At 46.7% G+C, this 24,913-nt stretch overlaps 1 protein-coding gene across 1 annotated transcript in view; it reads left to right on the top strand.

Annotated features, from left to right (window-relative positions):
- The window catches only part of LOC135810341 (uncharacterized), a 34,705-nt gene extending 10,015 nt beyond the window's left edge, over window positions 1–24,690 (top strand). The window contains exons 7-9 of the mRNA XM_065323832.1: window positions 2,657–2,735; window positions 12,198–12,529; window positions 24,290–24,690. Of these exons, the coding sequence (XP_065179904.1) occupies window positions 2,657–2,735; window positions 12,198–12,529; window positions 24,290–24,308 (430 nt within the window). The 3' untranslated portion in view covers window positions 24,309–24,690. The remainder of the gene's footprint in view (window positions 1–2,656; window positions 2,736–12,197; window positions 12,530–24,289) is intronic.
- Window positions 24,691–24,913: the final 223 nt, after the last annotated feature.

The following is a 24,913-nucleotide window of genomic DNA, read 5'->3' as shown; positions in this document are numbered from 1 at the left end:
GTTCGAGTGCTGCGAATGTTCCTGAACCATTCAAGGAGCGCTGTGTCAACTTCGTGGTATCGAGACTGCCGGTTAGCTCTCGCCTCCAACTTCGTAGGACTTTTTACATTATCCTCGATCCTTTCTCTATCCTTTAGGAATCCAGCGAGCGTGCCATGGGACACTCCGTATTTCTCTTGCACGAAGATTCGCTTGATACCCTTGTCAACGTCCTGAATCATCGAGTACTTCTCTGCGAAGGAGAAGCGCTTGCGCTTGAGAGATTGTTCAGCCATGTTCACTAAACAACGTCTGATCGGCAAATAAGATAAATCACAGCGACACTAGGCAAATGTCGCCCTTTTACGCGATTTCTCGAGATCGATCGAGCCTCGTATCGAGTTGGTTTGTCTACGCCTACGGTACAGTAAGGCAACCCAAGCAGCTCGTGCTTGAGCTTATCGATTTGTACGACTCGTTCCTGGTTTGTACGAGACTCGCGTAGTCGTCTGCGAAAGCTACACTGCTACCGCTGGAGTAGTACACACGGATCACAACGATACGCGCGTCGCCCACCGCAGCGGCAAGAGGAACTATGATCACTTCCTTTTGCAGCTGTGATGATCACTTGAAAAAAAACACGTCGTTGCTTGCGTCGCAGCGCTCACTCTGCGTGTTTCGCGTGGAACTAATCTGCATTGCATGCAGCCCTGCAGGCAGGCTGGGCCCTGATATCGGCATGCGCATGCAGTCACCACTGCACTGGCACTGCACGGACCACGGATCCGCGATCCGAGGAGTACATGTACAGGTACGTAGACTCATGCACGGTGTTGTGTTTGAAGAAAAACAATTTTAATAGTTTTCTCCTGGTGGACGTCGTTATGGCTTTGAGTTTGAACGTTTCCAGTGCTGCAGCTTACTTCTGGCACCTCTGTCCAGGGGTTCTGGTACTTCAGCGTGACAGGCGGGTGACATCGACGGTGACAGGTACAATCATGGACCTGTCAAGAGCCCGCTCCCCAAAAAAAGTCGTTATTGGAGTAGTGAATTTGACGTTGGGGGACGAAAATCGTGTCGTTAATCGCGAATTGTCGTTATTCAGATAGTCGTTGTATCCGAAGTAAAATGTATGCGATTAGAGGGGACTTTGCTCTGGGCATGGAAATCCTGTCGTTATTCGCGAATTGTCGTTATATCCGCAGTCGTTATTGGCGAAGTTGACTGTACATCCTCCGGGGGGGGGGGGGGGGGGAGGTAGTCCCTGGTTCATTATTATGTTGTGTTATCTTTATTTTACTTCACCGTAGCTGTGTCTGGCTATAAAAACCCTGCAATCGCCACGCAAAGTGGTCCCTGGCTACCCCAGCCATGTATTGCTTGGAGTGTCCCTGGCTACCCCAGCCCTGGCTACCCCAGCCATGTATTGCTTGGAGTAACCCTGGCTACCCCAGCCATGTATTGCTTGGAGTGTCCCTGGCTACCCCAGCCATGTATTGCTTGGAGTGTCCCTGGCTACCCCAGCCATGTATTGCTTGGAGTGTCCCTGGCTACCCCAGCCATGTATTGCTTGGAGTGTCCCTGGCTACCCCAGCCATGTATTGCTTGGAGTGTCCCTGGCTACCCCAGCCATGTATTGCTTGGAGTGTCCCTGGCTACCCCAGCCCGGTGTATTGCTTGGAGTGTCCCTGGCTACCCCAGCCCGGTGTATTGCTTGGAGTGTCCCTGGCTACCCCAGCCCAGTGTATTGCTTGGAGTGTCCCTGGCTACCCCAGCCCGGTGTATTGCTTGGAGTGTCCCTGGCTACCCCAGCCCGGTGTATTGCTTGGAATGTCCCTGGCTACCCCAGCCCAGTGTATTGCTTGGAGTGTCCCTGGCTACCCCAGCCCGGTGTATTGCTTGGAGTGTCCCTGGCTACCCCAGCCATGTATTGCTTGGAGTGTCCCTGGCTACCCCAGCCCGGTGTATTGCTTGGAATAGAAGTAAAAAAACTAAAACTTACATGTATAGGTATTGTACAGGCAGAAAATTGAGTCGATCAATAATTTCGTCCAACTCCAAAGAAAGAGAGTTCGTACGGTTGAACATTTCGTCCATGGATCGTAAGAATGTATCAAAAAGCTGGGCAAATCGACATTTTGAACTCGGCCATTTTGTTGCACTCGCTGACTGTATAAGATCTGGTTACGTTGGTGGACAGTTTGTCATAACTCGTAACATTTTTGTCCTTTTGCTTTCTAAAGCATTTTATTTAGTCCAAACCCTCCTTGGACAAAAAAAGACGAAAATATATTCCTTATTTATTGCGGTTATCAACATATTCCAGACGAATATTTCCGCTTATACAGTACAGGCCTTGCTGCATGTATATGTCTGTGCCTGTGTGCATGTATAATGACTATGATTATGTGTGTTATGCCTATGGGTTTATCTAATCACTACACCTCTATGTGTGTATCTAATCACTACAACTCTATGTGTGTATCTGATCACTACAACTCTATGTGTGTATCTGATCACTACAACTCTATGTGTGTATCTGATCACTACAACTCTATGTGTGTATCTGATCACTACAACTCTATGTGTGTGTGTATCTGATCACTACAACTCTATGTGTGTATCTGATCACTACAACTCTATGTGTGTGTATATATTATTAAATCACTGCAAACAGTGTGGATACTCCTGTACCAGCACCCCAGCCGGTCAAATGGACTGACGAGCCACATCATGATGCCGCTGTTACTGTCAATGTAAGGGAAACCCAGAGAGGTCGTATGCCGCGCCAATGAGATTCTTCGAACAATACTTTAGGTGGCCGAGGACTTGTTCCTGTTCCCTGGGTCAGAACCAAGCAGGGAATTAGTGTAATTTCGCAAATTATTGGTGTGCTTTTATTTTCGGTACTTTCAGTGCATCTGGTTCATACCTACTTGAAGTAAAATTCCAATACACCAAACAAACACTAACACCTAATCCAATATGCTTCTCTGTGCCTAAAATTTCTATTCACATAACCCACATAACCTGGCCTTTTGCTCTGATTCCGAAAATTTTCAGCACCAAAAATTTCTGAAATTTGAATTCACGTATTGGGTGCTCCCTCAGGGTAATGTGTCCTGTCAATACATGAACCGTGCAAGCAAAACAAGATGTGAAACCCCTGACGAATCATGGCCTACACAACTGTTTACAGGTCGTGTTACTTGTACAACAGAATTTGCTATTGCATAAAACCCGCTATAGAAGTTATGGGACCACAGTGAAACTTCGTTAAAAAGAACACTGATAAGACAAACGGCGAGGAGACAACAATTTCATAACTGATTGCGGTTATCAAACTGATAAGACAAGTTTTGTTTAAGAGGAAGTAATATTCAAAACTCTATCGGATAAATGATCGTGTATTCAATGGGTATAAGATATGGATACAAGCAAGAAGAACTCTCGTTATTGCGAAAAATGCCATCGGTCCCTTGGTGTTCGTCCTAAAGAGATTTGACTGTACATTATCTGTTGTAAAGCTTTCGCAAAGTTGCGGACTTGCAATAGCCAGTAACGCTGTGCACTTAATGCCCATTAGAAAATCCGCCGTGAAATCATTCGAATGCAACGACCATTGGGTCCACATGCCTGCCTCTATCTCTCTCTCTCTCTCTCTCACCCTCTCTCTCTCTCTCTCTCTCTCTCTCTCTCTCTCTCTTTCTCTCTCTCTCTCTTTCTCTCTCTCTATATATATAATTATATATGTTCAGTATGAAAAGGGACGACTGACGACAAATTATCCAGACAATACAACGGGAACAGGTAGGTTGGTGGAACGGCATTTATTATAGACGACGAGACAAGAGACCAAGACGAACGAAACGACTACATTGAAGAGTGAGAAAAGAGAGGAAGATATCAAGTCTGAACGGCAAGATAAAGGGCCTGGGTAGCCATGGCCATTATGGGCGCGCAAGTAGCTACCCAGGCCAACGGAACAAAAGGAGACAAAAGGTGAGTACGCGAGTGCATGCAGGCCAGCTAGGAAAGGTACGGGAGGAGGTACCTAACATACCTCCCCTGAGTGAAAAAAAGAACCGCGACCTCGCGGGAAATAATAAGACGATGAGAAAATAGAGAGAAACAATGACCGAGGAAGATGAGAAGAAAAAAAAACAAAACAAAACACACACACAACGCACGGGCCTCACAAAAGTGTGTACTATAAAATGCACTACAGATCATTACAACCGCCAACGTTCCTGTACTACTTTTAGTGTGTACATTGCCAATAACAACGGGCCCAAACGCCCCTTCATAATTTTTTTGAACTTTGGTACTTTAGCTGTACGCTGATTGGTGACAATGCAACACAATTATTGTGGAAAGGTCATAACAATAAGGGCATGTTCGATTGGTAAGGATCGGGATCGGGATCCAGATCTCAGATCCCTCGGATCCTTCAGATTCAACTGAACACTTTATTTTGGACCTTGACTGTTTCCATGTTGAAAATGGTGCTCACAAGGCACCCAAAAGGTTGAACGTCGTACTCATCCCGTGCGTCGTACAAAAAGTCAACAAACTCTATCTCCATCCACGTGTGCGTACCACAATGTGTACAAAAATGATTTTTACCCCCCCATATACGCACAAAGGTCACATTTGGATCCAAATCCGAAGGATCCGGATCCGGATCCGACCAATCGAAAGGGTGCGAATCCAGTGGATCCGGTGGATCGGGATCCTGATCCTACCAATCGAACATGCCCTAAGAGACAAGATCAAAAGGAAACCTTTACAATAATAATAATAATAAAACGTAGGCTGTAAAATGTAAAAAGTCACTGAGTACAGTTTAGTTCACTATCCATGTCCAGTACTTCCTCCGTTAACAAAAACTTCGTGATGGATTTTGATCGACATGAAAACGCTTAGAACAGGTCAAGAACAGTTTGTATCGACTGCAAATCACTGGACGAAGATGATTCAGCCTATGTACAGCGTCTTTACAAGAGAAACTGTTGGGGAATGAGCAAAGAGTTCAGTTTGCGTCGCTTTCGCTCGACTCATTTTTGACCTCCGTCGCTGTCGTCATCTGCTGCACGCGAGTCGTCATCTCTCTCGAGTCGTTCAGCTCATTTCAGCCTTGCCTCAGCTTCTTTGATCACACTCCGCTGACCTTGATGTCGCCGTCGTTCAAGTTAGTAGGCTTTCAAGCTGCGTGATCCGCCGCAATGGCGATTACTCGTTTCCATCAGGGAGTAGTGAAAAATATTTTACGACTCCCTGGTTTCATCTTCACTCTCCAGAACTCCGCGAAACGAGGAGTAAAGGCACAGCCAAACTGATTCTATTTTCTCTAATGAATTCCCCTGCCAGCACTGAACGGCAGCGGCTAGCAAGTCCAGTCGACTTTCTTTAGCCACGAGACTCGCATCGGACTGCAGACTTCTGAAAGAATGCATGGTCATCAGCATTCGAATCTGGGCTTTGCGCAGGTTGAACAAGAACTTGAGTTCAGAATTATTTTCATTGAGCCGTGCGATCGGAGCAGCTCCTTGTTCACTCGCTTATTGTGTGGGCTCGCTGCTCCGTTTTATCGCTCTCTATCACTCTCCAACTTACTCAGTGCTTAAGTGGTAGAGAGGCCAAGCAGCGCAATATCCCCTCGGAGAAGTGGTATTTTAGTTTCGCTCGCCATGACTGTCATCACCGATGTTTCAACAGCGCAACCATCGATTCCGCTCGGCTTGTTGTAAAAGGTCGCTCTTCTTGTATCGTACCTCTTTCATGGCATGCCAGGGAAGGCCAAGAAATTGATTGCGACTCATTTGACGGCAGTTTGTGCCCAAATCAGCCCCTCAGAAATCCATCACGAAGATTTTGTTAAACCGAGGAAGTATTTATAATAAAAATAGTCTGCTGCAATTTATAGATTCTCACATGTGAGCAACCTGGGCCTCAGCAACAACCAGCTCAGCAGACTCCGGATGCCGAACCGATCGCTCACGGAAAAGACCCCGTGAACCCTACAAACACATGATGCATGATCGCAACAGGGCAAATGAGAGCATGGCCAGCAATCAAGGACATCTGAGAGTTGTAATTTTTGTACTCCTCCAAGGTGTGATTTTTGGCGTGCTGGGTCAAGCACAAGGAAGCCATCTGCAAAAAAACTGCAGAAAATGGTTGTTGTTTGATCCTTTGGTGTAATCTTTGTTTCTAGTCGAAGCTAGTTGCTGTTTGGAGCAGAAACGCTGAAATTGACTATTTTCTGCATGTACTCATACATGTACTCCTGTACTCAGGCATGCAGTCTTACTCGTATTTTAGCTATTTTTCTGGAATGGATGCTGCTCTGCGCCCCTTGGTGAACATTTCCTGCGCTCGTGGAGCAGCTGAAAAGGACCACTGGTATGTCTGGTTCCTGGTTTGAAAGTGGAGAGTCGACTTTTGTGCCTTGAAAAAGGAGTAGAGAGCGATAAAGGTACGTCTGTGGCTGATTTTTGAGTGCTCCTCGTACATTTTTGATCGTGATAGAAATTCTCAGACCAAAGTCAGACCAAAGTCAGCGCGATGATGGTCGTACAGTTTTCTTGTGAATTTTTTAGTTGTTTCATCTCGTATCTATGTCAGATCGTGATGGTGAAGTGGAGAGGGTGATTTTCTTCCTCTAGGGTTCGTTCGGCCGACTTTGCTTCGTCCTCGTTGAAAAGTGATCCTGAAAAAAAGGTCGATTCGCAAAATTATGTTGATTTTCAATGTACGAGATGACATGCGATTGCTGGCTATGACGGCATCTGATGAAAGATATTACGTGGGAGTACTGCTCCTTCCTCCTTTCCGCTCTCAATAACGCGATTCGGCGATAGAGTGATGTCGCCGCTCTTCCCATGCCACCACTTGCCGACAGCACAACAGGCATGAACGTCACATGCTCCACCTCTCGCACTCTCTCTTCATAGCAACGTCGCTTTTCTTTTTCATGGCGCCGATAGACAGTGATGTGTGGTGCAGATCGATTTGAGCGTGCATGAGGATTAAAAACCCGTATATCAAGTAAAGTACGCTCGAAACGACTGCCCGACAAACCACTGGCCACTACATCAAGCCGCGCATGCTCCTCCACAATAGCAGACCTGTATCTCATTCTCTCTCCAGTGAGTGGCTGCAGCAGTGGCCCAATGGAGACATTGTGACAGGTCTCTTGAAGGAGAGAGGCTGTCACATCCCGGATCTCATTATGGCGGATAATGGTAAAACCACCAAGGGGACATGACAAGGCATGGTCAATACCATTGTCCCGTCCACAAGAGCAATGAGTTGGTAACCTCGGCGGCATCCAACCATAACGGAGGCACAAGCCGTCCATGAACTCAGCTTTGCTCAGTGAAAAGCCATACTTTTTCAATGGACGGCAAGTCAGCCAACTCGAGGCGCCAGGTTCACGGGCGAGGACAATGGTGTGTCGCAAGGCGTCCGACGCATCATTGCTGATACGCCGTGCCGACTCCGCCTGGCTATGACGCACTTCCTTCTTCCTCTTCGCCTTCTCCCGCTTGATGCCAATCAGAGAATTCCCAATATCAGACACACGATCCACGATACGCCGGGAGAGAGATGCTGTGATGGCGACAGACGACTCATACTGGGCGCACAAAGTCATCGGGCTGACCAGGCCCAGGCCACCCAAACGACAGGGCATTGCGAGTACTTCCCTCAACACTATGCCAGGCGGTGGCCGACCCGTCATTGCTGGGATAAGCTTCGTGCTTATCACGTCGTCCAGTGGCTGGAACTGGGACGGAGAAATAGACTGAACGCAGCATAGGAAAGCCCAGCGACTTCTCATGCCCGAGACATATGCATAATATGCTGCCTGGGGCTGCGAGCGAGCGAAATCAGCCAATCGAGTTAGCTCATCAGCCCACTCCTGGACCTTAGTCGATACAAAGTTCTCCTTGAAGTCAGCTGAGCCGATGGCTGCCCCCAGGTACCGAGCTCCATTACACGTAATGACGACACTGGTGTCGCTGAACAGCTCAACTGCCTCACAATAGCAACGCTCCTTCATCACCAGAATCGATTTTGATGCATTTGGGAAATATCCATAAGCTGGGCCATCACTTGCCAAGATGTCTCACCAACGACGGAGCCTACGCAACACACTCGCCGCTGCGGAATCATCTGCAAACCAAGACTGGATAGTCCCGGCTTGTTCTGCTTTGTGCACGAGAGGCATCATGCCAATGGCATACATGTACATTGCCAGAGGGTCTCCCTGGGTTGTCCCCTCCTCCGACAAGATGCAATCACCGTCGACATAATTATAGGCATGCAGGCGTGCTGTAGGTGTTAATTAAAACAGTGGCCAGAGGCGGGCAAAGATGTTGAACATTCCGAAGGCAGACGCTGCGATTCAGGCGATTCAAAGCATTTGTTGCGTCTGCCATCAGAATTCCATCAGTCTCTTCACGAGCAAACGCCTCCTGCATAGCATGTATGCCCGCCTCCACCCCGCAGTCCTGACCGGCACACAGCTGTGAGCAGCCAACAACCAGCTGAACCGCAGGGCCAACAATGGACACAATTGCTTTCCCCACAATGCGGCGAACAACCTCGCCGATGCCAATTGGTCTGACACTGGGCCGCTTGTCCAAGGGCAGCAAGCGACATGCAGTGAATGCCATCAATGCACCAGCATCAATATGCTCAGTGGCCACTCTCCTGGCACAAGAAGCAAGCGCATCACACAACCCATCCGAAGCGTCCGTGAAACTGGAGCACATATGACGCCAGGCCTCAGCATTCACACCGCTGGGTACCGCTGCGCCCTGTGTGCCTCGCGCTGCCTGCCGGATAGCACGGCGCCCCAGCGAAGCAGAATAGATGGGATGCGGAGGAGGGGGCGGCTGTCCCGGTATCAGAGCCTCGTCGCACACGGGCTCAGCCTCAGGATGCTTCTGCTTCAATATATCGATTACTGGAACACCGTCAATTTCATCACTGATGCTGTGCACTCCGCCGCCACGATCAGCACCAAGGCAGCGCAGAGCAGCCGATAGCCTCCCGGATGCGACACAATCCGCAAACTCCCGTGCAGGATCATCAGAACGACCTCGACCCCTTGTACTGGACTTCTCTCGGAGATTGTGGATAGTCTCTGTTTCCAACAATAATTCATTAATCTGACCATGAAACCACTGGTCCAAACGCCTGTTCAGGAGCTTGACATGAGGAGGAGGATCACTGCGCAGAACCTGCAGCATCAGCATCTGAAATACTGCTGCCACCATCAACGCGCTGTCAGCGTATGATCCTGCATCACCAAAACAGTTGAAATAAGTAGATAGAGTTGTTATAAATCTCCGGCCAACATTTCCAGCACTTGAAATGCATTCGGAGCAAGGTGCACACACTTATCATATGCTGTGGAAAGAGCCGTCATAGTCTCAGATGCCGTCAAATTCCCCAGACAAAAAGTTTCACGAGGGGCTGTCACATGGCCGCAGTCATCCACACCAGGTACTACTGTGGTCGACAAGGGTCGATCCTGAACATGTTCCTCTGGAGAAGACTCCGCCAATGGCTGAGCACAATGAACCGCACCACCATCACGCGCAATCGATGCACATGACGAAGCAGCACAAACGCCATGGACAGCATCAAGGTCGTTACTGTCAGGAACCAAAGCGACAGGGACGCTGGCACGCAAAGGTCCAGCCACGGAACTGCAACGAGAAACAACAGCCACTGGCACTGTTGAAAGGTCATCACCCACATGTGCACTCTCATCAGCAGCCGCCATCCGAAGAACAGCATTATGGGCATGGTTCGAGTTCATAAAATGGCACAAAAATAACTATTGGAGTTTGACGAGGAACGTGAATTGCATTCTGATTACTAGTATTTTGCACGGCTAATACAGCCTAGTTACACTTTAATATACGACATAAATAGAAGAGCGTGGCTCACCATGATCGGACCCCTAATATCAATGAAGGACACCCGCGCGCACACACACTACAAAAATCACAAAATAAAATAAACCGAAAATAAATTTGACAACGAAGGACGGATGAAAAAGAAAGAGAGAAATAAAGAAAGTAGCTAACCTGCATGACTTGGACGGGACGAGGTTGACATCGAAGAGACGAGGTTGACATGGACGAGACGAGGTTGACATAGACGAGAAGAGGTTGGAGACGAGACGAGATGGACATGGACGAGACGAGGTTGACATAGACGAGACGAATTTCGGTTGAGGACGACTGGGCATGGGATGATCTCAGGGTCGTGGGTCGATCAAATAATCGGGCGCCAATGTTGAGTGCCGATATTGAGTATGAAAAGGGACGACTAACGACAAATTATCCAGACAATACAACGGGAACAGGTAGGTTGGTGGAACGACATTTATTATAGACGACGAGACAAGAGACCAAGACGAACGAAACGACTACATTGAAGAGTGAGAAAAGAGAGGAAGAGATCAAGTCTGAACGGCAAGATAAAGGGAGTGAGTAGCAATGGCCATTATGGGCACGCAAGTAGCTACCCAGGCCAACGGAACAAAAGGAGACAAAAGGTGAGTACGCGAGTGCATGCAGGCCAGCTAGAAAAGGTACGGGAGGAGGTACCTAACATATATTATATCTCTCTCCCTCCCTCCCTCCCTCCCTCTCTCTCTCTCTCTCTCTCTCTCTCTCTCTCTCTCTCTCTCTCTCTCTCTCTCTCTCTCTCTCTCTCTCTCTCTCTCCCTCTCTCTCTCCCTCTCTCTCTCTCTCTCTCCCTCTCTCTCTCTCTCTCTCTCTCTCTCTCTCTCTCTCTCTCTCTCTCTCTCTCTCTCTCTCTCTCTCCCTCCCTCCCTCTCTCTCTCTCTCTCTCTCTCTCTCTCTCTCTCTCTCTCTCTCTCTCTCCCCAGTTCGCAAGGCTGGGCGGGGTTGTGAGCAGGCTTTCATTTCATCTTTTCTTATTATTTCTTATTAGGCCACACTGAAGAAGGCCTGTGGTTCGACTCACCCGACCGACCGTACATTTTTCAGCCCGACCGTAACTTTTTTTCGGCGGGCTGTCGTGTGACTGACGTACGTGGACTGAACACGTCCACGTCTACGTGCTGTGCAGCGTGAGTCTGCGGACACAGGCGGCTCCTTTTGGACTTGACTTGTAGTTGTACTGCAGTGCAGTGCAGTGAGTGGTACGACTAACGCGACTGCTGCCTTGTGCTGGTAGTAGAGTCTATTCGATACGACCACCGGCAGACTGGCGCGACTTATTTTGAAGTGACCGTCCGGTTGAGAGTGATTGCCTCGTTCCAGATTAAGGACGGCCTTCTGTTTTGGGATGAAGGACAGACGAGATTGCACTTTCCTCGTGTATTGGGAACGATATTTCACCTGTACCGGTAAGTAGCTGCTCCATGTGTGCAAGCACAGGAAGCGTCGATGGAAAAAGCCCATGTATTCGTGCACGCCGACACCAAACTAGCAATACATGTACCGGTACATTGTACAATTTGTACTTCGAAGCAGGGAGTCGTAAAATACGACTCCCTGCTTCGAAGTAGTTCCCGAACTTACTTTCAACTCGCATCGTTCTTCATTTGCTTGATGATTTGGACAGTCAGAGTCACCGCTTGAAGTTTTTCTCTTCTCGTTCCAGAGCTACACAATGTTTCAAAGTATTAGCCAGTGATCCCTTTATACAACATGTATGGCATAACACTGCGTAATAATGCCGATGTACTGGGTGTCTAAAGGCAGTACAGTGTACATGTATTTACATGTACTAAAAAATATATTTAAAAAAAAAAATCCGCCCGCCCGCCCGTAAAAAAAATGTCCATGTTAGTCGAACCACACACCTTCTTTAGTTTGGCCTTATTTCTGCTTTTCATCTCATTACAAAAATTCTGCGCTTTTTCTCCATCTGCGCATAAAATCTAGACTGACAACCTGCTTGTTAAATCATGCACCTGCTTTCAGGCGTAAAAACCCTGTTGTAGAGGTCTCAGTCCTCATTTGTTAGACTTACCTGTCTTTATAAATGTAACTTACTCTCTCTCTCTCTCTCTCTCTCTCTATCTATCTATCTATCTATCTCTCTCTCTCATCTTATCCATTTCGTACAAATCATTGACATTCTCTTAGTCGTGGATCATGTGTTGTAGCAGACTAGTGGTAATCCTCTGGCCTTCACTCTTGTTTTGTCCTGTTCCTTTATAGACAGTGGCACTAAGTGCCGACACTGATGACAGCCCGCCTCCTGAGACCGGCACCTTCCTCGGTGGAGCCGAGCGACCTAAGAGCAGCACACCACCCCCAGAAGACGACTCTCTGTGCAGGAAAGACGCCAATCTACCGGACACGGTCGCGAAAAGAGAATCCTCGCCAGTGCCACCCCCTAGCGCTCTTTCAACGTCGCGCAACCAGGCGCCCGCAGCGGCCGAGGATGAAACAAGCGGTGTTTCTGAGACAGCCGCCGTGAGCACGTTCCATAGTGCCAGTAATCCCGAGGTGCCACCTACCCCTAGCAAGCGCGAACCAAAGTCCTCACAGTGAGTCCATGACTTTAGTTATGAAAATGAATGGAATCATTCGAATTTTGAGGACGAGAAAATCCCCCTTCCACCGTCCTGCCCAACATGCTGAAAATTCGGATGATTTTATTCTTTTTCTGTGTTTGGTGTACAGTAGGTCAGGGACCACTTGGACAGTGCTATAAGCCGTAAGGGGGAAACAACTGAGTCGACAAGTCGACTGGCCATTCGATACGGTTCAGTCACACTGTCCTGCGAGCTCAGGCCATGTACATGTACATGTACTATAAAGTACACTGGGAACCTGAATCCATTCGCTTTAGTAGGGGATTTTCTTTTCTTTTTTGCTTTTAATTTTTACCAGGCGTGGCCCATCCCCTGAATTCGTAGGTGCCAAACATTTCCTGTTTTTCATAAGATAATGAACTCTGCACAAAAAAAGAAGTTGCCTTTTTTTCGCGGCTTTAATAGGGGATTCACACACACGGGTAAAACCATGGTTGTTATGGAAACCATGGTACTGGGGGAAAGGAAGAACCTCTCGGGAAAAAATCGGCAAAGCCGTGGCCGTGGGCCTCAGGGCGTTTGTCAAGGGAAAATCCCATGGCTGTCAGATGCGCATGCGTAGACCTTGTGTTTGGCGAGAACTCTGAACCCTAGTTGTGCGAGTGCATCACAGCCTGCATTTTCAGACAGTTCCCATTGGAAATCGTACAGAATGTACTACAAAGATGCAGTACAGATTTTTTTTTAATTCCCCCGCCACAAATTCATGGCTAAACATGCGGCCAAGGGAAAACTGACAACACTCCGTTGACCAAAGAAATTTTACCTTGTCCCGTGACCTCAGGTTTCCCCGTGAATGTGAATCCCCTATAACACACAGCCAAGTACAAAAAAGTGCGAAAAACATTCCGCATTGGTCCATTTGAACGTTGAAACCTGCAATGTGCTCATATTGTGCTTCTGTTTTGCTTGTGCATGGATGTGTGACCATGCATGTGCGTGAATGTATGCCTACATATGCTGCGCTTGTGTTCATGTGTGAGGGCAATGTCGGTCGATTACCAGTCGATAGCCAGTCGATGGGATTGAATCTAGTCGATGAGGAATTTGGGTCAGTCGTTTCACACCTATTATAACAGGGACGTCGGACACGGTACGGTCACTACGGTATTGACCGTACCAATTTCTGCCCCAGGTACCCTGTGAATCTATATAATACACTCATCTGGGCTCGAAATTTCCAAATTTTTCGGCTCAGCCACCCTCTCCCACGAGTAAATTGTACTTCAGATGGCTGACCGTACCACACTAAAATACCTTCCGACCCCCCCCCCCCCCCCCCCCCCCGTATAAGGACATACATGTATGGTTGGGATGGATGGCTACAGAGCAGTCTGTATGTATCCGAGATGTTCCCTGCTGTGTGAATTTGAGCAACATTGCGGAAGTGGACAGGAAAAACCCGTGAACTCGCATGTTTGCACCCCAGTTAAGGACAGCTGTCTACGGATAGTATGTACGTGGCGCTCCAATAACGGAGCTGCTCCGTCAGTGAATTAAATAATAGTGTGGATTCACAGGAAGTGTGAGTTACGAAATCTGAGGAAAATGTTGAAGGGCCTCTGCTGGGATGACGACTACACCATAGCTCAGTGGTTAGAGCATCGCTGGCTACAAGCGAGGGTCCCTGGTTCGAGTCCTGGTGGTGACAGTCAATTTTTTCTTCAGACTTTTCCCGTTTGTCTCTTTCCCTCAAACCAGTTAAAATAATAATAATAAAAAGAATAATAAGAAAGGTTTGCTCCCCACACCGGAGCTCGCGCTATTCCGCCGACTTTACTTGACACTTGACTGACTCACGACTGCCATCCAGAGCACACGAGAAGTCCATCAAACCTTCGACTCGGCAAACCTGCAAGAAAGCACCACTCCCTGCTCCGGTGTGGGGAGCAAACCTTTCTTACAAATCATCGCCGAAGTCGCAACCACTACTTCGTAATAATAATAATAATAATTTAAAGAGTCGGCGTGGAGAAAGCAATTTTATTAGTGCAATTAGGAGTATAATCGATGCAGACATGGCCAGACAACAACAAGTTCATGGAATTTTTAAGGATTTTTATGTTATTCAAAATCGATTTTCGTGTTCCGCTCATCAGTGAATAGTATCGGAACTGAGGGTACTGTGTACAAAAATAGAACATTTTATAACAGCATAATTAATTAAAAGTGCGAACAACAAAGGAAGTGCTACAGCATTACATAATAGGTGTCAACCAGCAACGGTGACGCGGAGCAGCGGTCAAACGACTTGTGATGCTGGTGGAGATGATGGAGCCATGTTGGAGGCTGATAAGGAGTGCAGTGAGACTGAGCATCAAACGGATGATGAGGAAGTGACTGATGATGATGATGGTGGTGATGAGGACGATGATGATGAAGATGAGACGGAGGACGAGGATAAGGCGGAGGAGATCGAAGGAAAGGAGCGGGATGAGACGGAAGAGAGCGACGTGAGCAAAAAGTCAGCTGTATTTTGTCACTTGTTATCACGTCCAGATTGTCTTAGTGTGTACGATGATTCTCACTTTTCTGTTTTGTGCCGTGCAAGTTATGTTAAGCAGTTGAAGGTTCTGGAAGCTGTATGTATTCGTGTGCATAATCCTGTTCTTTGTAAACAAAAGAAGCATGTAGTCGCGCTAAAGTTGTTCTCGTAGCTGGTTATCAGATGTAAATGTTGTGTCATGTTGCACTGTATCACCTCTTGCTTTGTGGCTGCACTCAGTTATATACGTTAGCACTATGTTTGACAGCTATTATGTAATGCTGTAGCACTTCCTTTGTTGTTCGCACTTTTAATTAATTATGCTGTTATAAAATGTTCTATTTTTGTACACAGTACCCTCAGTTCCGATACTATTCACTGATGAGCGGAACACGAAAATCGATTTTGAATAACATAAAAATCCTTAAAAATTCCATGAACTTGTTGTTGTCTGGCCATGTCTGCATCGATTATACTCCTAATTGCACTAATAATAATAATAATAATAAATGGTTTGCTCCCCACAATAATAATAATACTAACTGATTTGAGGGAAAGAGACAAACGGGAAAAGTCTGAAGAAAAAATTGACTGTCACCACCAGGACTCGAACCAGGGACCCTCGCTTGTAGCCAGCGATGCTCTAACCACTGAGCTATGGTGTAGTCGTCATCCCAGCAGAGGCCGTTCAACATTTTCTTCAGACTTCGTAACTCACACTTCCTGTGAATCCACACAGGCGGGTGGGACGCAGCCCTCACTGTAACCCACACACTTCACGTACAAACTAGCACGCGGGGAGCCCCAAGTCATAAAATACTAACTGATTTGAGGGAAAGAGACAGACGGGAAAAGTCTGAAGAAAAATTGACTGTCACCACCAGGACTCGAACCAGGGACCCTCGCTTGTAGCCAGCGATGCTCTAACCACTGAGCTACGGTGTAGTCGTCATCCCAGCAGAGGCCGTTCAACAATAATAATAATAATAATAATAAAAGGGTTTGCTCCCCACACCGGAGCTCGCGCTATTCCGCCGACTTTACTTGACACTTGACTGACTCACGACTGCCATCCAGAGCACACGAGAAGTCCATCGAACCTTCGACTCGGCAAACCTGCAAGAAAGCACCACTCCCTGCTCAATACACAGTGTTTCGGGGAACTCACCCCTCATCAGTTGAGCTTGAGTAGGCTGAGGTGTGGGGAGCAAACCCTTTTCTTACAAATCATCGCCGAGGTCGCAACCACTACTTAATAATAATAATTATAATAATAATAAAAGTAGAAAGGAAAAGGACATATGGAAACGAGTTGAGAGTAACTCTCCACCACTGTAACTAGATACTATATACAGTCAGAAAGTGCAACAACTAGGCACAAAACTGACAGAGTACTGAGACATTCGACGTCCTTGCCTTCCCCTCTTTGGTCTTGCCATAACCTTGAACCTTCCAAGTTGGAAGGCTGTCGGTTAGCGCTACGGAGATGTGTTGAAGCTAGGTGTCAGGACGTCGAATGTTTCAGTACTCTGTCAGTTTTGTGCCTAGTTGTTGCACTTTCTGACTGTATATAGTATCTAGTTACAGTGGTGGAGAGTTACTCTTAACTCGTTTCCATATGTCCTTTTCCTTTCTACTTTTATTATTGGCTCAATACCCGAGTTTCAAATAATAATAATAATAATAATAATAATAATATGAAACTCGGATGTTGAGCCATAAATAAATAATAATAATGGACCTCTTTTAAAAAATAATAATAATAATAATTTTATTAACAATGTAAGCGATGGAGACGATGCAAGAAACAACCTAAAGGGTAAGGAAAAATACATGTAAGAAGAAAAAGGGCAATGGAAAAAAAGATGATTCGAACAAGTTTTCGTACAACACTCTTCAGGAATCACCGTTGTACTAAAGAACAAAATGAGAACAAAGGAAATAATATAGCAATCAAGGTAGGGTGACACGATACAATGACAGCACTAGAATATCGAGGTGCGATTTCTCACAAAAGTGTGCAGAAAACAAGGGTATACAAGTAAGAACTAAGCGTGACAAGTGTGTATCAGCAACAAAAAACAAAAAAGTGAGAACGAATGATAATAATAACAATCATAAACAAGAAGGTGACAAAACACATTTAGGCACAAGTGGCAACAACGTTGCCACACTACACAACAGAACATTATTTGAACAATTTTAGGGTAATAACACTATCTTTCTGGACACACAAATTCGGCTTATGAATGCGCTGACAAACAGCTTCCAAAACTTGTAACTGCAAAAGATAACCATGACGAGCACGGCACAAAACAGAAAAACAGGAATCAGAATACGTACGACAACAGTCAGTACTAGAAACCAAATGATTGTATACTGAAGACTTGTTATTACGAGACGGACGCACACAATCTCGACTCACGCGCACACCCTCACACTCCCTCTCACCCTCACTCAGCTCACCTTCTCCCTCACTGTCCGAATCAGAACCTGCTCCGTCATCCACCGCGGTTTGACTCTCCTCCTCACTTGCATCGTCCTGCGTCTCACCTTCACCACCCACGCCAACCCTGAATGCTGTTGCCTTCACGTCAGTCGTCATCCTTTCCGATTGTTTCCTTTGTATTTTTAACGTGAATTCATAGGTCCGGTTGTAATCTGCTGTAGATCTCCGTGGTCTGTCATTTGCTGCTTTGTTTTGTGGATTAGTTGTTGTTGTTGTTGTTGTTGGATGTGAACCTGGTGTTGTTGTTGGATGTGAAGCTGGTGTTGTTGTTGCCGCCATGGTTGTTGGTCTTTCTGTTGAATCCAGCTCTGGTTCCGGTGGGACAAATCGACCGCCGCGGGTGCTCCCCACCAACACAGACCTCGAAGGAGGAGGGTCAGGGGTAGGCAGAGGTGCTGTCACCACTCGAGGCACAGCCCCATGCAAAGCACCCAGAGGCACAGACTTAGGCACACCCGAGGGCTGCACCAGTGGCGGTTCCGCACGCACCTCCAAAGAGCTGTCAAGCTCCAGCCCGTCCAACACAGATGTCAGAGGGGGAGCGGCAGACAGCGGCAGGGAACTATCCTGCCGTCTAGGTGATGGGTTTTTCCTAGGCCTCCCGCGTTTGGGCCTCTCAGATTGCGCACTGGGTGGAAGGATGTGAAGTGGAGTGTGTTGTTTGATACGTGCGTTCAGGTGCTGAACAGTCCTACCAACATACCGACTAGCACAATGTCGGCATTCGAAGTTGTAGATAACATGACTGAGGTGGAGGGTTGGTAGGACGTCCTTCCGCACCGTGAACGCACGCATTGTTGTGAAGACTGGCACAAAATGTACTGCATAATAAGTACGACGGACGATAGACTTGACTGCGTGACACACTTTGATCGATTCCTGCCCCTTCCATGGCAAACATAGATAGACTGGACAGCGAGGTGGACCAATCAGCACCGATTTCGGTTTCTGCTCCATGGACAGAAACTTACGCAACAAGAATTCCGGGTAGCCAATCTTCAAGAAAACAGATCGAAGGAAATCGAGCTCGGCCTGCAGCTTACTGGGCGAACAAATACGTTTCGCACGGTCCACGAGGTTACGAACTAAGTTGACCTTGTATTGAAACGAACAATATGAATCGAAGGCAATGTACTGACCGGTGAACGTAGGCTTACGATACACAGAAGTCAACATTTCACAGCCAGTCTTCTCTACAAGCACGTCTAGAAATGACAACTTACTAGACTGCTCGTGCTCACAAGTAAAGCGGAGGGAAGGATGTAGGTTGTTGAGCACATCGAGAAACAATTCACTGCTCTCAACACTGTCAAAATGCGTGAACGAATCGTCAACAAAACGCACGTAGAACGCGGGCCAAAGCGACTCATCAATCTTGCACTCACAATAACCAACGAATATATTGGCGAGGACGGGACCAAGAGGAGATCCCATCGCCACACCATCTACTTGCTTGTACATCACATCGTTGAACGAAAATTCGACACCAGTTGTAACTGACAGCATCAAATGACGAAACGCCGCTTCCGATACCCATGGAGTATCAACATCATCGTTACGGTACAATACATCCATACAGATGTCAACAGTCTCATCAATAGGAACATTCGTAAAGAGACTTACAACATCGAAGGAACACATGTGTGCATTGAGAGGGACCGGACTATCACGAAGCCTCGCAACAAAGTCGAAGCTATCCTTCACAGTGCATTTGCAATAGTAATCTTGAACAGGCTGTAGGTAGATGCACAGCCATTTCGAGATAGAGTATTTAGGGGAGGCGGTCATGGATACTATTGGTCTAACAGGGCATGTAGGTTTATGAATTTTAGGAAGGCCATAGAGTCTAGGACGAAGGGTACCAGTCGGTTTGATGCGATCGAATTCATGTTTTGATATTTGTTCTTCATTCTTTAGCTTCTTAAGGTAAGTTACAAGATCCTTTTCTACTTTTTCAGTTCGATCACAGGTCTTGACCGGACCAAGTGTACGGAACTTTGATGTGTCATTTAGGATAACGGACATCTTCTCGATGTAGTCAGTTTTATTCATTAAAACAGTTGCACGACCCTTATCCGGGGGCGTGACAATAATGTCTTTGTTATTACGTAGCTCATGCAGGGCTTTGAGATGTTCGCGTTTCAATGAAAACGTTCTTCTATCCGGTAATGCATCAGCGTGTTCCTCGGCCTCTGCCCGGATCTTTGCGGCGCAAATGGACTGTTGTGACTCGGACACCGGTCTGAAACGTAATAACTTGCGGTAAAAGAGCTCAAACTCGGTCATGATTACTTCCTTCTTGTTTGATTTTGGTGGAATCCCGAAATCGGTTCCACGACAGAGGAGCTCTTTCTGAAGAGTGGTCAACTCTAGTGATGTCATGTTAATTATGGTGGTATCAGGATCGATGGTGACATGTCCATATCGTTTCTGTCTTAGCCAATTGTAGGTCTTGTCATGTTTTGTGATTAGATGGATACGTTGTTTCTGGTCATTTTCCGAAAGGAGCATAGAGAATCTCAAGAAGTCGTGAGAGGAGAGAAAGCAGCGTGCACGATCATACAAATACCTAAACCGCGAACGTGACTTTGACAAAGTGTCGCAGGACCGGGCAATCTAGTCTTTCATGAATACGCGTTCGATGTTTAACGTGTGGTAAGCTTTGGTCCTGCGGACACGGTTCTCTACACCACCTGGACAAACACCATTGTCCAGACAACGTCTAAGGAACACTACGTTAAATGCAACACTACGATAATGAAATCGTGACTTCAGCGCATGGTTCAGAATATCTATCTGAGTCTGGCTATATCTCGACCTGAAGTATTTAAAAATTCGACGAGGAGACAATAATTTTAATATGGCAATAAGTAGGACGAGCTGAAGCGACATGTGGACTACTTTATTAACAATGTAAGCGATGGAGACGATGCAAGAAACAACCTAAAGGGTAAGGAAAAATACATGTAAGAAGAAAAAGGGCAATGGAAAAAAAGATGATTCGAACAAGTTTTCGTACAACACTCTTCAGGAATCACAACAATGCGTGCGTTCACGGTGCGGAAGGACGTCCTACCAACCCTCCACCTCAGTCATGTTATCTACAACTTCGAATGCCGACATTGTGCTAGTCGGTATGTTGGTAGGACTGTTCAGCACCTGAACGCACGTATCAAACAACACACTCCACTTCACATCCTTCCACCCAGTGCGCAATCTGAGAGGCCCAAACGCGGGAGGCCTAGGAAAAACCCATCACCTAGACGGCAGGATAGTTCCCTGCCGCTGTCTGCCGCTCCCCCTCTGACATCTGTGTTGGACGGGCTGGAGCTTGACAGCTCTTTGGAGGTGCGTGCGGAACCGCCACTGGTGCAGCCCTCGGGTGTGCCTAAGTCTGTGCCTCTGGGTGCTTTGCATGGGGCTGTGCCTCGAGTGGTGACAGCACCTCTGCCTCCCCCTGACCCTCCTCCTTCGAGGTCTGTGTTGGTGGGGAGCACCCGCGGCGGTCGATTTGTCCCACCGGAACCAGAGCTGGATTCAACAGAAAGACCAACAACCATGGCGGCAACAACAACACCAGCTTCACATCCAACAACAACACCAGGTTCACATCCAACAACAACAACAACAACAACTAATCCACAAAACAAAGCAGCAAATGACAGACCACGGAGATCTACAGCAGATTACAACCGGACCTATGAATTCACGTTAAAAATACAAAGGAAACAATCGGAAAGGACGACGACTGACGTGAAGGCAACAGCATTCAGGGTTGGCGTGGGTGGTGAAGGTGAGACGCAGGACGATGCAAGTGAGGAGGAGAGTCAAACCGCGGTGGATGACGGAGCAGGTTCTGATTCGGACAGTGAGGGAGAAGGTGAGCTGAGTGAGGGTGAGAGGGAGTGTGAGGGTGTGCGCGTGAGTCGAGATTGTGTGCGTCCGTCTCGTAATAACAAGTCTTCAGTATACAATCATTTGGTTTCTAGTACTGACTGTTGTCGTACGTATTCTGATTCCTGTTTTTCTGTTTTGTGCCGTGCTCGTCATGGTTATCTTTTGCAGTTACAAGTTTTGGAAGCTGTTTGTCAGCGCATTCATAAGCCGAATTTGTGTGTCCAGAAAGATAGTGTTATTACCCTAAAATTGTTCAAATAATGTTCTGTTGTGTAGTGTGGCAACGTTGTTGCCACTTGTGCCTAAATGTGTTTTGTCACCTTCTTGTTTATGATTGTTATTATTATCATTCGTTCTCACTTTTTTGTTTTTTGTTGCTGATACACACTTGTCACGCTTAGTTCTTACTTGTATACCCTTGTTTTCTGCACACTTTTGTGAGAAATCGCACCTCGATATTCTAGTGCTGTCATTGTATCGTGTCACCCTACCTTGATTGCTATATTATTTCCTTTGTTCTCATTTTGTTCTTTAGTACAACGGTGATTCCTGAAGAGTGTTGTACGAAAACTTGTTCGAATCATCTTTTTTTCCATTGCCCTTTTTCTTCTTACATGTATTTTTCCTTACCCTTTAGGTTGTTTCTTGCATCGTCTCCATCGCTTACATTGTTAATAAAGTAGTCCACATGTCGCTTCAGCTCGTCCTACTTATTGCAATAATAATAATAATAATAATATTATTAACTGGTTTGAGGGAAAGAGAATAAGAGAATAATAATAATAATAATAATAATAATAATAATAAAAGGAGAAAGGGAAAAGGACATATGGAAACGAGTTAAGAGTAACTCTCCACCACTGTAACTAGATACTATATACAGTCAGAAAGTGCAACAACTAGGCACAAAACTGACAGAGTACTGAGACATTCGACGTCCTGACACCTAGCTTCAACACATCTCCGTAGCGCTAACCGACAGCCTTCCAACTTGGAAGGTTCGAGGTTATGGAAAGACCAAAGAGGGGAAGGCAAGCGCAACGAAAACGAGCACAAGCTACAGTCCCAACGGAACAAAGAATGTCGATTGTCACTGGACGATGACGAGACCAGTAGGCGATTTGACAAAGCGGTCTAACTACAATTCGAAGCAGCAAAGCAGCACACCACCCAACTTGGGTGGGTCAAAAATATCAAAGATAAGTTAAGAAGGGGGAAGCTTTGCGAGAACGAATTGTACGAGCCGAAATCTAAACTCCTACAGTACTCCTCATGCATGACATTGTGATGGACTAGTTAACTACAAAACAAGTTGTTTCACACGACGTACGTTTCGCCGTATGGTTCGTGACGGCTCATCAGGTGTGCAATTTGAAACTCGGGTATTGAGCCAATAATAAAAGGAGAAAGGGAAAAGGACATATGGAAACGAGTTAAGAGTAACTCTCCACCACTGTAACTAGATACTATATACAGTCAGAAAGTGCAACAACTAGGCACAAAACTGACAGAGTACTGAGACATTCGACGTCCTGACACCTAGCTTCAACACATCTCCGTAGCGCTAACCGACAGCCTTCCAACTTGGAAGGTTCGAGGTTATGGAAAGACCAAAGAGGGGAAGGCAAGCGCAACGAAAACGAGCACAAGCTACAGTCCCAACGGAACAAAGAATGTCGATTGTCACTGGACGATGACGAGACCAGTAGGCGATTTGACAAAGCGGTCTAACTACAATTCGAAGCAGCAAAGCAGCACACCACCCAACTTGGGTGGGTCAAAAATATCAAAGATAAGTTAAGAAGGGGGAAGCTTTGCGAGAACGAATTGTACAAGCCGAAATCTAAACTCCTACAGTACTCCTCATGCATGACATTGTGATGGACTAGTTAACTACAAAACAAGTTGTTTCACACGACGTACGTTTCGCCGTATGGTTCGTGACGGCTCATCAGGTGTCAGGACGTCGAATGTCTCAGTACTCTGTCAGTTTTGTGCCTAGTTGTTGCACTTTCTGACTGTATATAGTATCTAGTTACAGTGGTGGAGAGTTACTCTTAACTCGTTTCCATATGTCCTTTTCCCTTTCTCCTTTTATTATTGGCTCAATACCCGAGTTTCAAATAATAATAATAATAATAATGATCAGTCGGGGAAGTGAACTGCCTGAAAAGAGAAAAAAACGCCAGACCCACCAGGACTCGAACCTGGGACCCTGCTTGTCATGAGCAATGCTCTAACCACTGAGCTATGGGACCAGGCTGAACCTGGAAGGGGCTGACAAGTTTTTCACTCCAAAGGCAGCTCACAACACGTGCCACACATACTGATGGCACTTGGGTCTTTTTCCCTCCCCCAGGGGACCAACCACGGTCAGTTTCTGGAAACTACCAGAGGTGAAGGAAAGTGATTAAATTTGGAAAGGATTGGGAGAACTTCAAATTCAAATGATCAGTCGGGGAAGTGAACTGCCTGAAAAGAGAAAAAAACGCCAGACCCTTGTCATGGACAAGCACAGCATCGTCCAAGTCATTACTTCCTAGGATGATCATGTACCACTGAAAACCATACTCACGGCGGGTTCCAGCGGCCGGTGACTATATACATGGATTGGACGTTGGTCAGTTGCTTACAGGTGTCGCTGAACGGCCAAAATGGCAGCATAACGTGGTGGTAAAATCACACACAATGTGGGTCCAATCCCCCCCCCCCCCACCCCACTTACACACACACATTTTCCCAGCTATACATACATATAATTTCTGATTGTCCTGTGTGTTATGCCCTGGTTGTTATTTTATGACTCGTTCTGTTTGTACAGGGAGGTGACACACCTGTAGCATCATCACTACCATGGTAACGCATCACACAATTGGTTTAACTCCACTGCAGCGCACCCCCATCCCGCCGCTCATCTCCTAGACGCTCGCCTTCACGCCACTGTCGCCAAGACAACGACAATGGTTGCCGAAAGGTGTATAGCGTCGATATGTTTTGCAGAGCAGGCTGGTCATGAGGCGGTCAGCTATGTGTTATGACATCCGGGCTAGTTATCAGCTAGTGTTCTTAGTTCAATGTATCACACGTAATCAGCTCTTTTCAGATTATCTCCGAGAGGCATTCAGCCAGTTCACTATTGTCCTTAAATTTGCTGCCAGCTACACTGCATCTGATATTTCCCGCAGCTACCGCAGGCATCAATGCGTTGTTGTGCCATAGTCCTATTTAGCGATCGCACTCTGCCTGCTCACGTTCATAGCTTTATTTGCTTGGACAACTGTGCAATGTGGTGGTGGTGCGTGTCCAAACAAACAAATGTTATTTTTTGTTTGCCTGCTGTATTTATCCTTCGCCCATGGTGCTCGCACTGCAGCCATCACCTGTGGCCAAGTCTCTGCTGCTCTTGTTCTGCCCCCCCCCCCCCCCCGCTAACACCCGATATGGC

This window comes from Sycon ciliatum, chromosome 2 (genome assembly GCF_964019385.1).
Source record: "Sycon ciliatum chromosome 2, ocSycCili1.1, whole genome shotgun sequence".
NCBI classification, from domain to species: Eukaryota; Metazoa; Porifera; class Calcarea; order Leucosolenida; family Sycettidae; genus Sycon; species Sycon ciliatum.
Note: the sequence above shows the minus strand (reverse complement) of the source record. Positions and strands in the feature narration are given on the sequence as shown.